The sequence below is a fragment of the Chiroxiphia lanceolata genome, chromosome Z (assembly GCF_009829145.1).
Source record: "Chiroxiphia lanceolata isolate bChiLan1 chromosome Z, bChiLan1.pri, whole genome shotgun sequence".
In the NCBI taxonomy this organism is placed as follows: domain Eukaryota; kingdom Metazoa; phylum Chordata; class Aves; order Passeriformes; family Pipridae; genus Chiroxiphia; species Chiroxiphia lanceolata.
Window position 1 is genome coordinate 4,498,472 of NC_045671.1, and position 14,430 is coordinate 4,512,901.

The 14,430-nt window shown below is 37.1% G+C and overlaps 1 protein-coding gene across 1 annotated transcript in view; it reads right to left on the reverse strand.

Annotated features, from left to right (window-relative positions):
• Positions 1–683: 683 nt before the first annotated feature.
• Positions 684–14,430, reverse strand: part of PIK3C3 (phosphatidylinositol 3-kinase catalytic subunit type 3) — a 66,643-nt gene continuing 52,896 nt past the window's right edge. The window contains exons 24-25 of the mRNA XM_032675189.1: positions 5,012–5,137; positions 684–1,418 (exon numbers count right to left, since the gene is read on the reverse strand). Coding sequence (XP_032531080.1) covers positions 1,404–1,418; positions 5,012–5,137 — 141 coding nt within the window. The 3' untranslated portion in view covers positions 684–1,403. The remainder of the gene's footprint in view (positions 1,419–5,011; positions 5,138–14,430) is intronic.

Consider the following 14,430-nt stretch of genomic DNA (forward strand, 5'->3'; position numbering starts at 1 on the left):
GCAGAATTTTCTCTGAATGTCTGAAAATTCCAGACTCTCAGAATCATACTTGGAAGAGACCACAAAGTACTGCATGTAGAATGAGTTCATGAGAAACAGAGGCAGCAGAGAAGTATGTAAGTGCGCCAGATGAAGCAAGACCAGAAGAAAACCTGCAAGAAAATGGTAATTACTACTTCTCCAAAAAAGAGTCAGGTAAAGATAAAAGGTACTAGTGTGGCTCCTCTGTGGCACTGGGTGTTCCCAGCTGACACAAACACTACTAGTAACTACGGTAATGCAGTTCTTAAGCGACACATACAGGGGAAAAGAAGGGCAAAAGCACAAAGCAAGATTCACTCACAAATATCAGTTAGATTCAGATTCAAATCAGTCCCTCTTATCTTTATAATTGGGACGGATTTTTTTCTGGCTTAAATTGTTATATAAGAAAAATACAGGAGTATAAGAGCACCCTTTGAAGAGAGCCACGCATTTATGGAGAGCTAATTACATTGTTGATCATACAAAACAGATTCATTATGAACTCAACATGTGGCACAAAAGTCATTTCAAGAGAGGCCTTATTTCAGCATTAAGCGAACCGAGAAGTGAAAATCCTCACAAAAAGCCAAGAGTTATAAACATAATCCTCCAGTACGCCATGTCTCAGCAGGTAAGATTAAAAAGACAAAACAGAACACTTCAAGACTGCAACAACGAAGATTTTATTAGAGTGAGGAATACATAATCACTGTACAGAAAACAATGAGAGTAAAAGTGTGAAATACTGAACCACTCACTGTGCATTATGGTTGCTGAGCCTGTTAGTGATGATTTAATTGGATGCCTATGGCTGGGTAACTTATCAACACTTAAAAACATTTTTGTAAGCAGGCAAGAAATGATTGTCCTTTCTAAATGGTAACATTGCCCAAGGTGGGAAATAAAGGATCATATGACATTACATTTAAAATTTACTCGGGGAACAAAGTCGGTGGGAAGGGATGAGAGGAGATTGCCATAGTTCTGTGGGGTTTTTGCTGCACCGAGGAACTGCAGCCTCTCTGCTGTAACTTTGTATGTACTTATATTTTAAATAAGAAAATATATTAACAGGTACAAGAATTCCCCATCAAATCCAGCCTCTTCCAGTTATCTTTGGCTTGAGAGGAAGTTGCTTACTTCGACCTTTGAGGCCCCCAAGGATGGTATAAACAATCATTTTCCTTTAAAAATTGGTTGGTTTTAAACCTGTGAAGAACAGAGACTCAAAAAGCTTCTCTACTTTCTGAGCTCTCAGTGCTCCATATTCCTAAATCTGCAGCTTTTTCCTTCCAAAGCTGCTTGGTGAAGTCCACAAGGGCTTGAGAAAGTCTTTTTCTTGAGCATTTGTTTGTTTCCACCACGTGTAGGCAAAAGGCTTATTTTCTCCAATACTAAAAGAAAAAAAACAACATAGAACAGAGTTTATTCAACCTGGTTTACTCTCAAAGAACAAAAGTTTTGAGCAAATGGAATTCTGTGCTTAAAAGCACGGTGAAATGCCTAGTGGGAGGTGATTTTCACAACCTCTAAGAGAAAAAACAGCACAGAAACCAACTCTATCTGCCCCATGACAAATGATTTGAGTTAATCCACACAATCCTGCTGGTAGATATTCCCTATTTTATTTTGGCATCCAATAGGAAGGAAAACAGAAGCCTTGTCCTGAGGTCCCTGCATTCTGGGATACAGCAGCACTGAGATTACAGTTTGGAGATATTCTAAAGCCATGAACTTCCACAGCGTAGTAACTGGTAACTGAGTTTGCTCCTAAGCAGAAAGCAGTCAAGCACTGATAAAACCTCAAAACTGGAGAGCTACACTTCTGGTGGGACATCTCATAACCTGCAAACTTTCACTTTTCTAATCACTGCTTAACATCACCCCTAAAAATGCAACTGACTTGATTTTTAAATTTATATAGGAAATAAAATGTGAAATTAGACACTTCATCTGGAGATTGTTTCCTGCCTCTGCAGAAATAAATAATGCTGCTAAAATGAAGATGACTCTCCAGGAAGAAATGCCTATCCAGTCTTCATTAGTATCGATTAAAATTGGTATGCACTTCTTCCTCCTCTTGAGCACTATTGTACAACACCATTATCTTATTCTAAATGTTAAATTTATTTACTTTTCAGACAACGTTTCTTAGATAACTGTTAAGGAGACAAATAGTGCATAAAAAGGTCTGTAAAATATCTGATAAAATAACAATTAGAGATACATTAGAAATTAAACCAAAGGCTTTGTAACACAGCTGTGAACTAAAATCCATTTACAATATTGTTACAAAAGAACAATACTGAACTGATTCCAAAACATCCTGAGTACTTTATCCAAGCATTTTACTTACTACAGAGTGACATATAGAATACTGAAACACCGTGGTTGCTATAATAACCAACCTTATTAAAAAGCTCTTAAGTGCTGCAGTAAACTGCACAGATTCCTTGTTGGCCTATTTTGGAGGCAGTAAAAGAACAAATATCTACTGATAAACAAAAAAAAAGTGTTGAAGAGCATTTAAAATTAAATATTATGTGGCATTAAGCTAAATCTGCTGTTTACACTTGTGTCATAACACTTGTGTAGTGCTGGGGTTTTTTTCAGTCAACTTATAATACTATTAAGAGCAAGACCATTGGCAATTAAAGGCAGAATTATAAATGAACAAACTGAAGCTTCAGTTGGCCATTGTGTGAGATGACCCCTTTACAGCAAATTCAATGACCCGTTAATTGCTCATTTAATGATTTACAGACTCCATGAAGACCACAGCAGCAAATTCTTAAGACCGCCTCAGACAAAAAGGAATGATAATGATTTTGACCAATGAAGTACTAAGTATCACTAAAAAGCGTCCTATTTCACTTGTAATATAAAGGGAATAGACATTAATTACAATGAATTTTTTGTAAGTTTTTTTTTAAATACATGAATAGACCTCAGATTCTTAAGACTTGCCAACTGCTGATTAATTTGTGACTATTCTTTTTGCATCCTCCTCACACTTGCAAGCATCCAGTATCCTCACAGGGGCAAGCCTGTAAGTGTAACTGTTTTTAGAGCATGAATAAAGGCAATAACTGGAACTCCAAAACTAGCAGAAGAATCCTACATCACATGGAGGCTAGAGATGCCCTAAGCACTTACAAAGCAACACACTATGTGTTTTCATTCTAGGCATCAGATGCCAAAATCAGAAAAGTACACAGCTTGCACACTCCGCAGCAGTGCACGAGGGGAGTTCAGAGCCTTAGTAAACACAGCACTTAAGACTGTGCTGCAGTTCAGCATGGGCCACTGGAGAGGTAAGACCCCCAAAATGAGATAACTGTGACAGTAGTGACTGGCACATCTGCTTATTTGGTATCCAAAGTGTAATATACACTGTGAGTTTGCTTTTTAACTCCCAAAAATATGAATGGAAGATGCTGCTGTATGTATCAGCTTGTTGCTTAGAACACCATTCCTGCGAGCTGAAATCACAGAATCGTTGGAAGGACCTTAAAGATCAACTAGTTCCAAACCCCTGCCATGGGCAGGGACATTTCCACTAGACCAAGCTGCTCTAAGGCCCATCCCATAGAAGCCTGGGATAACATTCTTTGGTACTTTTCCATATTCTGAACAATCTGTCCTGAGATTTTAAAAGCAGTTGTACGTGCTGAAGAAAGATCAAGCAAGAACAAGCCTGAATGGAAAAAGTAAAAGTTATCTAAATCAAACCTGTAAACTCTGACTTACTAATACAGCTTCACAAATGCAATAATAAATTATCTGGGAGAATCTGGTAGTCACCTAAGGCCAATGAAGTAAAAAGACATGTCTTAAAATAGTGACTGTACATGATTAAAAGGAAGACCTACACACATATTGGAGGCACTTAAAATTTTGACCTTGAATCTTTGTAATGGCCTTTTTTTTTTACTTGAACCCCAAGACAGATGCAGGGCATTTCACACTTTGTGTTATGAAATTACAAAACCAAAGTAATCCATAGTAAATGACAACAAATTTCAGATCATTTTCATATAATTACACTCCCTTTTTTTACATCACATAAAAGATCACCTTTATTCAATACATGTGTGGATGCAAATGACATTTTTCCTTCTTATTCTGCACTATATAGTGCAATTCTTCAAAATAAAAACTAAGTTTGAAGGCAACAACAGAAGATCTTTAGCAAAATGGATAGCCATAAAAACAGTTCTGCTCAGTTATGTCAGAATTTGATCAGCATTTTGAAGAAAGAATCAATAAAAATAACTGGGATAATGACTGACTTTTCAGAGCAGTTTCATTTTTCCTCTTAATTCCATTTCTTGTCATGAGTCTAATACTTAAGGCAAACAGTGTAGTATCTTAAATCCTGGACAAGCACAAACCAAATGTCAGATGGTTTTAGAGGAAAAAAAAAACCACTGTAAATTTGAAGCAGAAATGCTTTTGTGAACACGGTTTTGTTCTACACAAGAATCAAATATTTTATTGTCTTACAATGGCTTGCAGTAAGACAGCACAGAGCTGGAGGCAGCACTGCAGGTGGAGTCCCACCAGAGTACAGTAGAGGGGCAGAATCACCTCCCTTGCCAGGCTGCTGGGGATGATCTCAGGACACACTTGGCTTTCTGAGGTGAGTGCACAAGGCTGGGTCATACCCAGTCTCTCACTCACCAGCACTCCAAGTCCTTCTCAGCAGGGCTGCTCTAAATCTCCTCATCCCCCAGCCTGGATTGATACCAGGAACTATCCTGACCGCAGGTGACAGAACCTGCATATTTGCTAAGGCGTTTCCCAACTTTTTCTAGGATCACTGTTAGTTTGTTCTCCAGTCCTGGCAGTTAAAACAGTTTTATTCTGTAGGAAAATGAACTAAAACGTCACAGACAGTGAAGTTATGTCTTAAACTCAAGCACTTGCAACCTCTCACCTTGTTCACCTTTCACACAAACCAGCAACTGAGTAGAAGGTATCTCACCTGTGCAAACTTGTGTATCTGCTCCACCACAGCTGCAAAGAGGGCATGAACACTTTCATCAATTAGACTCTGCATATAATGGACAGCTTCCTCATCAGACAGGTCCAAACGAAACTTGTCCTGCACCTGGAATGGGGGTAGAAATGGCTAAAATTAGTTCAACACATGCACTATGCTATCTGTGTATACAGCAGCAGACACAGTGATTTCAGCTAAGACAGTTTAGTAGAGAATCTCTCTTTTACTTCTAAGTTGCAGCAGATTGCTGGAAATTCACAGTGCTATATAAAACACCTGTTTTAAATCCTTTCATCAAAATTAGTGTTTAAATAAGCTAGAAACAGACCCTGACATCTCATTGTCCCAACTACTAATTTCAAAGCTCAAGGCCAGAAAGTCAAGGGCAGTACTTGGACATAGGAGTTTAAGCAGAACTGAAGTGGTATGAGTTTTAAAAAAGAGAAAATACTCAACTTTTACTAAAAATGAAATGCCACTTGAGAAAAAACACACAGCTCTGCATATTAAATACAAATTTGGAAGAGTCTGGATGACCCTAATAATTTTTGAAAAGATGTAACACTTCCTTACTCTACATCTATTTTCAGGTAACACTATCTTTTAGAAACTGTAAGGCAATTAAGTAAAGAACACAGAATTAGAGGAAGGGCTGAGCAAATCAACTCTCTCAAAACTGACCTTTATGTGGTGGGTGTGAAGGTCATTAACTTTGATTGTATCCACCATCCACATAAGGTTGGAGAAACTGCTACACCTCACATTGTTTTTCCTTTTGACAGCAACATAGTTTAATCATTGCTCCAGTAACACAATTCATGTATGAATTAAAAGCTCAATGCACTATAATTAAGAATACAGCAACATCCATAGTTCCCTATTTCCACCTTGGCAAAGTCAAGAACATTAATGAAGGGGCCTTTCTGTGACTTCCAACTAATTTCATGGCAGTTTTTCAGAACTGATCCAGATGGTAACACTCTCTAACATATAGGGCTAACTAACCTTAACTCTACTGAGCTTGGTTTTATCCCCTTCCCCTTTCAAAACTCTTTTGAGAAGTCTAGATCTGAGCATTGGCAATTAATACTATCCCCTTAAAGTACTAGTTACCTTGCAAAGAAGTGTTAATCACAACATGTAAATTGCCCAGCAAATCCACATTAATTGCAGAAAATTTATTGCTGCCACCTAGTAACATGCTTTATTCACATAAAGATAAATCTCAAATGACATGAGCTCTTCTGGAGACCATCACATTCAAGTTCTTCAGTCTCCTGCATAATGAACTAGGTAAAATGGTATCAAACAATTTTTTCACCAAGTACTTATCTTCTACTTTATCTATGAGAATCTCCTTTATGGTATCTTTATACAAAGACAGAATGTTTCACACCCTCAGTAAATTGTTTCAATGATTAATTGCCCTATTTAACAAGCGTGACTTATTTGCTATCTGAATTTGTCCAATTTCCATCTCAAACAGTTGAGCTCATTAAAACTTTTTCTATTAAAGAGCTGCCTAACAGAAATTCCCCTCATGTAGGCAAATATCAAATGATTTATGTTTCTTCTTAACCTTCTTGTGGCTGTGACTAAGGAGACTAACAGTAAGATGGAATCAAGTCTTTCCTGAACGTTTTCCATGCATTCCCCTTTTTTTTGGGCATTGACAAAAATGTGAGCCAAATTATTTCAACAGTGCACTTAATAAGGTTGGATTTGTTAGATGACACTGCCTTTCCTTCCTATTTTGTATGCTTTCTGTGCATCAAGGAAACCATATACTCAACCACACTCTTTATGACAGCAAAAATGCTCCAAAATTGCGGTTTAGCGTAACTCTGTGTTCCTTTCAAAGGTAACCTACTATAAAATAGTACCCTTCAGAACTGTAATAAAAGCCTAAGTTAGCCTGCTAAGTATGGAAAGATCGTGGAATCATAGAACGGTTTAGGCTGGAAAAAAGCTCTATGATCATAAAGTTGCTTTACTCAAAGTATCATTATAAGTGATACAGTGGAAGTAAGCATAAATTGAGTTTTTCCTCAACTTCCTCTCAAAAAGAAGTTTGATCAACATGAAAGAATGGATTAAACAGGAAAAGTTCAAACTTTCAACAAAGCATGTACCAGGGAGAGATTCAGCAGATATTTCAGGCTAATAGTATAGAACTTTTATCTTCGTAACAAACACGATGAGAAGGAGGTTTATTATCTCCCACAGACATATCAGAAGTTTTTAGACAGCCAATGACGCACGCAGTAGAATCCAACTGAAGTTAATGGACTATTCACATGCTTGCAATTATGCACAAGTTTAAATACCTCCCCAAATTACAGCACAGATTTCTTTCAGATCTATTTCCATGCTCACAGAAAAGGTGATGTTAATGAGAATTCAGGAAAATTGCTCACTCCAGGCTTCAAAAAAAGGAAAAATCACCATAATGCTCTTTTACACAACTCTAGTAATCAAACACTTCAGCGATCTTCTAATTTGCTCATGGAAGACCTTCTCAGAATTCCTGCAGTTAGGGATATTAAGATGCAGCTTAATTCTATGGAATTAATGACTAATTAAACCCACTTCCCACAAAACACACTGGCACACTGATATATGTGCAAAGAAATTTACCCATGGTTAGATCTTAAAATCAGTTTGCAATGAACAGCAGGATCAAATGCTGCTGAGTATCAGATCTTTGCATGGAAGTTTTTCAGCCCTGCATTAAAACTGACTGCTGGAATCTAGATGAGAAGAAACACGGCAAAACTACAAATTATTTCTTGAGCTGCAACAGCAGCAACTGACTTCTAGTTCTTGTAGGAAAACCAACAGTAGCTCTTATTTGAAATCCCTGAGTTCCAATGTAAATGATGTATTCTAAAAGCCAGTAGTTTCTCACAGACGAGGCCAACTAGGAAGAGATTTTTGCACAGTGTTAAAAATACAGGCGAGTTTGGGGGGTGAAATTCTGATGAGTTATACAACTATCTCATTCTACACACTTATGAAGGATGACCACCATGAAGGCATCAAAGATATTCCACCTGAAGATTTACTTAAAGCTGTCACTTTGATATTTAAATCAACAGCATTGTTTTTGTTTAGTATTCGTTAAATAGAAAATAAATATATTTGATGAATCTGGTTAAACTTTTGCTTTGTTTCGAGAAAAGGAAGTTTTAAACCCCACACCATATACAAACACTGTTTTTCAACATTAAGTCTCAACAGAAGAACTTGAACATTCAAGGATGAAAAGGCTGAATGAACAAGTAGAGTCCATGCAGATACTGACATTCAACTTGAAATATTAAACCTATACACTTCCTATCCCCCTGCAGAGTGGATAGTTTAGTAATAAACTGTACAACAAGAGGATTGCAAAATTATATGAAACTGGGCAACTAGAAATTTTACTATCCTTCAGTAAAATTTAAAGCGCCTTGTAAGAAAGCTACTGTCAGTTATCATGGTAGAGCTTTTATTTTTCAAAAGACAAATAAAAATTAAAAGGGGAAGAGACCATGAGGGACAGTTCAAAAGAAAATATGGGGGAGTGAGGGTGAGGAGAGAAGCATTTAAATATAAATTACTTGTGGTTGCACTGATGATGAGCTAAAAAAATGCTGATCATCACTTGTAGCAGAATTCCCTATAGGATGGGAACTTAGTAAGAATAGCCAAAGCATGGGAAAAATATATTTTACAGTAACAAAAAGAAAGAAACACTACTTCACACCATTATCCCAGCACAAAGTTAACTAAGAGGGGAAGAGCGTAACATCTACCAGAACAATGGGCATTGTTAACTGCTAATAAATTTGGACTTTGTTTTTGCTTGAAGTGTCTTCAAGGAGAAGTAGAATGAGTATTGTTTGGAAAAGGGCACCAAATGTGTTTATAAAGCTGATTTCATAGAAAACTCTCAGGCCCATAGAGTTGTGTAAAGTACAAAAAACATGATGGCAAAAAGAAGACATGAAATACTCAAGAAAATACTAATCTTATTAAAAAATGTAGTTAAAGGTCTGAGATAATGGCAGGCCAATGTCTTCATTCTGTTGAACGAATCTCCCCAGGTTTACCCTTTTGTGGCATTTTGCATTTTCAGAAGTGTGACAGACTTAGGATTGAGATATGACACGTACACCCAGTAGGGAACAGAGCTTATGTGGGTAAGTGCACTTTCTTGTAAAGTTGCAAGATTTTCACTTAGGCCTTTTGTTCCTTAACCACAGGACTGCCTTTTCTCTCTCACCAAAGAGCAGATTTGTATGGATTTTTATTTTTCTTTGTCCTCAAATTTGATCTACTGTACAATATGGGCCAGGGGAATCATATTAAACTCAATTTTTTTTTCCACTAGAAATCATATTCTCCCTGCTAAAAAAATTACCTAAAATTAATTGGGTACTTAGGGCTCAAGGTTATGATAAACATTTTAGGAATTCTGTGGAAGCTTTTATCGTCTTCAGGACAGCATCCTCAACACTCATGAAGCTCTGCTTTTCATAACTACTGAGGAAGGTAATAATGCATTTTAAGGTGGCATAGGAGATGTACATATGAGAACTCTTTCTCAATCCTGTTTAGGTTTCAGACAAATTGCAAGTCAGCCATTCTGAAGAATGCACCACCAAGACTGGTGGCTGCTCTGCTATTTATTCTTCCAGTAATATTAAGCAGCACTGCTTGTGTTTTATATAATTTTATCACACCAGTATGGACTTGCTCATTGCAAAATCAGCTGCTTACAGAGAAACTTCAGTGTCCTTTTCCATTAGGTCATAATACACATTGGATGTCATCATGACTAAAACCTCAGACAAAAATCAATTTATAGTCAAAAAAAGAAAACAACAGTATTTAGTGGTCTTTTCATGATTATTTTTACTGCTTTTCCTTATAATTATTACCAGTACTCAGTATCCAACATTCATGTGGCAGAAATTGGCATTAAATTATTTGCTTAACCCTTATCACATTCCATCTTTTTCAGTAAAATACTTTCTTGTTTTCCCTGTTGCTTGCAGCCTAAACAACTGACAGAACAAACTATTCAGGTGTTTTATTTGCATGAACAATTTCATTTGGAACACTATTCCAACAACAGCCTTTGTTTTCAAGGGTTGAATTTGAACAAACTGCAGTTGCTAAATAAGCCCATGTATGCTTCTCTCTATATTTTTTTTTAAGTAGAAGGCACTAAAGATGTTAGAGAATGTCTCTAAATTGAACTGTGAAAATCAGGGTTTCAGCTGCTACAGTACACAAAGATTATACTATTCCAGCTCAGAATTTCACCATGCTGGCCAAAAACTTACAGTCAATTAGAGAGTGCAATATAAAGCAACAGGAGAACAAGAGTGTTCTCACACTTGGTTCATGTTGTGATGTTTATTCCAATTTTTGTTTTTTTTTTGTATTTTGAAATAAATTAATATACATGAAAAATCAACAGCCTAGAAACAGAAAAGCTGGGTGTGCAGCTGCAGCATCATTACCCAAATGGACACAGACATGAATATCTGTTGAAGCAAAATAAGCTCCGTTGCAATGTGACACTTTTACAAAGAATAAACCTCCCCAGAGTAGCAAGAAAATATGACTAGTGAAGCAAAGAGACCCTAATCAAGCAGAACTGAGTTTATTTCTCCTATAAATGTAAATTTCCTATTGGCATCAGGAAGGTTTCCTAGTGCCACCTTCTAACCAACACTTGTATTTTCAGTCAGGTGAAAAGGGACAATCACTGCCTAAAAAGGCTTGTCAACTTCCAACTTAGAGGTCCTTTCCATTTCACTAACTTGGGAACTCAACTCTCAATTATCCCTTGACTGACTCGGGAGGAAAGAGGAGGGGGAAAAGAGCAGTAGGAGTTTCACTATAAGCCGGATGAAAAAAAAAAAAAAAAAGGAAAAAATTATCTCAGGTTTAGGGACAAATTAACTCAGGAACTCTTCCTGTACCTTCAGTAACATCTCTGCTTCAGCTTTTATACCTGTACAATAAAAATAATTTTACTTTGATATAGTCCATGTTTCAGAACAAAACAATGTCTGTTCCGTCTTCTTGATAGTTTCCAAATAACCACACTGATCATTTTCTTATCAAGGGGGATGAGCCCTCCTCAGACTTGGAAACACAGAGGGTGCTCCCAGTGTTTCAGTCCACAGAACGATCTTCCTCTCTTCTGAGCAGTTTGATTTTAGCCTTTTCTGTCAAAACTGACTGGGGCTGCTTTCACAGACAGCAGTTACCTCCTGCTTGCTGAGAGCCAGGTATTTGTGCTGCCTGTGCTCACAACAACCTCGCCTGTAATGCAGTGTCTTTGCAGAACCTTCTTTAATCAATGGGCATCTGAAACACAGCTCAGGCAATTAGGACACTGTCCTTTAATGCCTGCTGAGTCCTTTGTCTGCCAATGAATCACTGGTCCCTGATGTTTTCTCATTTAAAGGTCAAATTTGCTATGAAGGACAGATAGAAACCATCTGGCTTTCCTGTAGAAAAATCAAAAGCTTTTTTTGTTAGGAGGTGACAATGTTGAATCCATTAGCTACATCTGAAGAGTGATGGTCTACTTCTTCCTTACGCAAAACTGGCTACATAATTGACTCCAGATTTTAGTCATTACTACTTAGGATTTATAGCACTGGCTAATTTTAAAAAGCCCAACAATTAGCAATTAGCACTTCAGCTGTGCTGGAAACAGAAAAACAAGGAGCACTGGTAGGAAAAAAAAAAGTGAGCGTGGGGATAACTTCATTGTATTATCAGTTATGCACTGACAGGTCAATATAAAGATTTCAGCTCAGCCTTCTTCCTGAAAACTGAAAAACATATGTGAAGAGTGGAAAATTTAAAGGCAATTACCTCAGAGGCCACAGAAAGGGAGAGGCAAACTGGGGAGAATCTTCTGCTACTTTTCAATTTAATTTCATTTTGTGACATTTTTGAGCCATGGTAGGTTTTCAGAAAAGCCTAAATCAGAGAGTGGCAGTAGGAGATGGTGTCGTGAACCATGAGATGAAACACTATACTGACAGCTCTCCTTACAAATAGTATGGAGAGGACAAAAGGAGATGAAAGGATCAAAAAGACAACAAATTTTAAGCTCCGCAGCTACTTTTTCTTGGTCAAAAATTGATATGCTTTTTGCTATGAAACTAAATAGGACGAATTCGAAGAGGATTTCTAGAGGTCTGAGGATGGAAACAATTTTGTGCAGCTGGTAATCCCTGTTTTCAGGGTTTTTTTCTGTGGGGAAAAGTAGTGATCGAAAATGGAGTGAGGCAAGTCAGTACAACAAGCTTTTCTTACAACTGAAAGGGACTAGCCTATCTATCTATAAATATTGGGTATATTCACTGCAAGCGGATAGCAGTGGATAAACAGTTGTGAAACTTCAAAGAGCTTTGTTTGTTTTCAGGACAATGTTGACTCACTCATTGCCAGTCCAATTTTATCTGTGGGAATGCATTGTTAAGGTCAGCACTGATTTAATTTCTGAAAACAAACACTACACAATGCAAGTAGGAAGGGAATGTCAAATTTTGGTGTGCTCTAAATCCACATCTCCAGTTGAAGCCACGGGGAGTTTGTGTTTCTTTTCACGCCAGCAGGAAAAAATATATCCCTTGTCACTTTTCTCTGATAAGCAAAATCAGTTTCTGTAGAGTTTGTTCTCTTTTGAACAGGAAGGATGTGAAAGTACCTTCAAGGAGGACGGGAACACACTTTTGCCATAAACCATGTCAGAGGTGCAATCTATACTTATTTTGCACAAAGTTACACACGACAGAAGCTGCTGTTCCAATTTTGACTTCATTTGATGTGCATTTCTCCCAAGACTTTCCAAAACCCTTAGACAGAAACAACACCTGGGCAATATACCTTCAGTTAAGATTTTAAGCTTGATTATACAATTACATTCTGTCAGTGAGCTTCCTGGGATGCCAAGCTGTTACTAGATAGTAGACAGTATTTTGAAAAAAGAAAAAAAAAATTTTTGGAAAAAAAGATAAAGAACCTGCCTTCCCTTTTGTTCCCCACATTAGCAGTGATATTCCTTACGAATACTTTCTGCAGTCAGATTTTTCTAAAAACTCTCATTTAACATAGGAGTCTTAAATTCGCAAAGGAAAAAAAACCTGAAACCATAACTCAAATCATCCAATGCCTCACTGAAGAGGACACGTTCTGTATAAGTTTCTTTACAATCTTACTTGGTTTCCTTATTTGTCTGAACATCAGAAAGTCCAAGGATTGCTGACTTTCAACCACCTTCTCTTAACTAGTCTAACTAGCAAGCATCCCATAATAATACACCTATATACCACAGGAAATGACAAGAGAGAGTACAAGAAATTGAGACATGGACAATGTCGATAGTATTCTTTATTCTTTTTTCAATTTACTTCACTCTAGCCATCATTACCATATGGCAGACGCAAATTTTATGCTTATTTAGATTACGTATGTGATTACTAAAATTAAACCTACATTCTGGCTCTAAGATCTCAGCAGAAAGTTTAGGAAAGAGGAACACAAAAAACATTTTATTTCCAAAGGTAGCTTTACTTGCCAGCATGTTTTTACATCTGACTGTATTTTTACTAGCAAGCAGATACTTTCTGCAACATAAAGCACCTCCCTGCCTACTGGAAGTGAGGATGATACCTGATGTCTCTTCGTGAAAATAAAGATTAGACTTGAACTTGAGCTACCATCTAACATGGCAAAGAAATATTCTTCAGAAATAACATTTGGAATAATTCATGCCTACTTGATAACAGCAGTATAGCTACACCTATTAAACTTTCAGTATCAGAGATATTTATGCCAAAAAAACAGTTTGACAAAATAACTGCAATATAATACTTCAACAGGTGTTATAATATATATAATATATACAATACTTCAGTAAGCATTCCTTTGTTTGAAAAGAATTTTTTTCTACCATCATTCTCCTTGCAGTTTAATTATAAAACTAGTATTCTGATTAATCTCAAAATTTAGGTAAAGGTAACCTAACTAGTTACCCCAGTTACTTGACTTCAGATGCCTGTGGGACTAGAGCCTCACTGGTTCCAGTGAGCGTGGACCAAAAGTAGGGCTCTGCAAAAAGGAATATGAGTGGTACTGCAGCACCAGTGAGGAAAATGCTGTCTGTGAACTTCCACCTACACTGTTTACCAGGACACCTTCTTAGATACAGAAACATTTGTAAATCTCCACCTTTGTCTCCGGTGAAAGTGATACCACGGCTGAAATGGCTATTGACTTGTCTCACACATCAAAGGTAATTTAATTTCGCAGGTCAGTCCAAAATAGATTTTTACCTAATTTGAGTCTGTTGATATATATATGGATTTTTTGTTAAAGCTTTA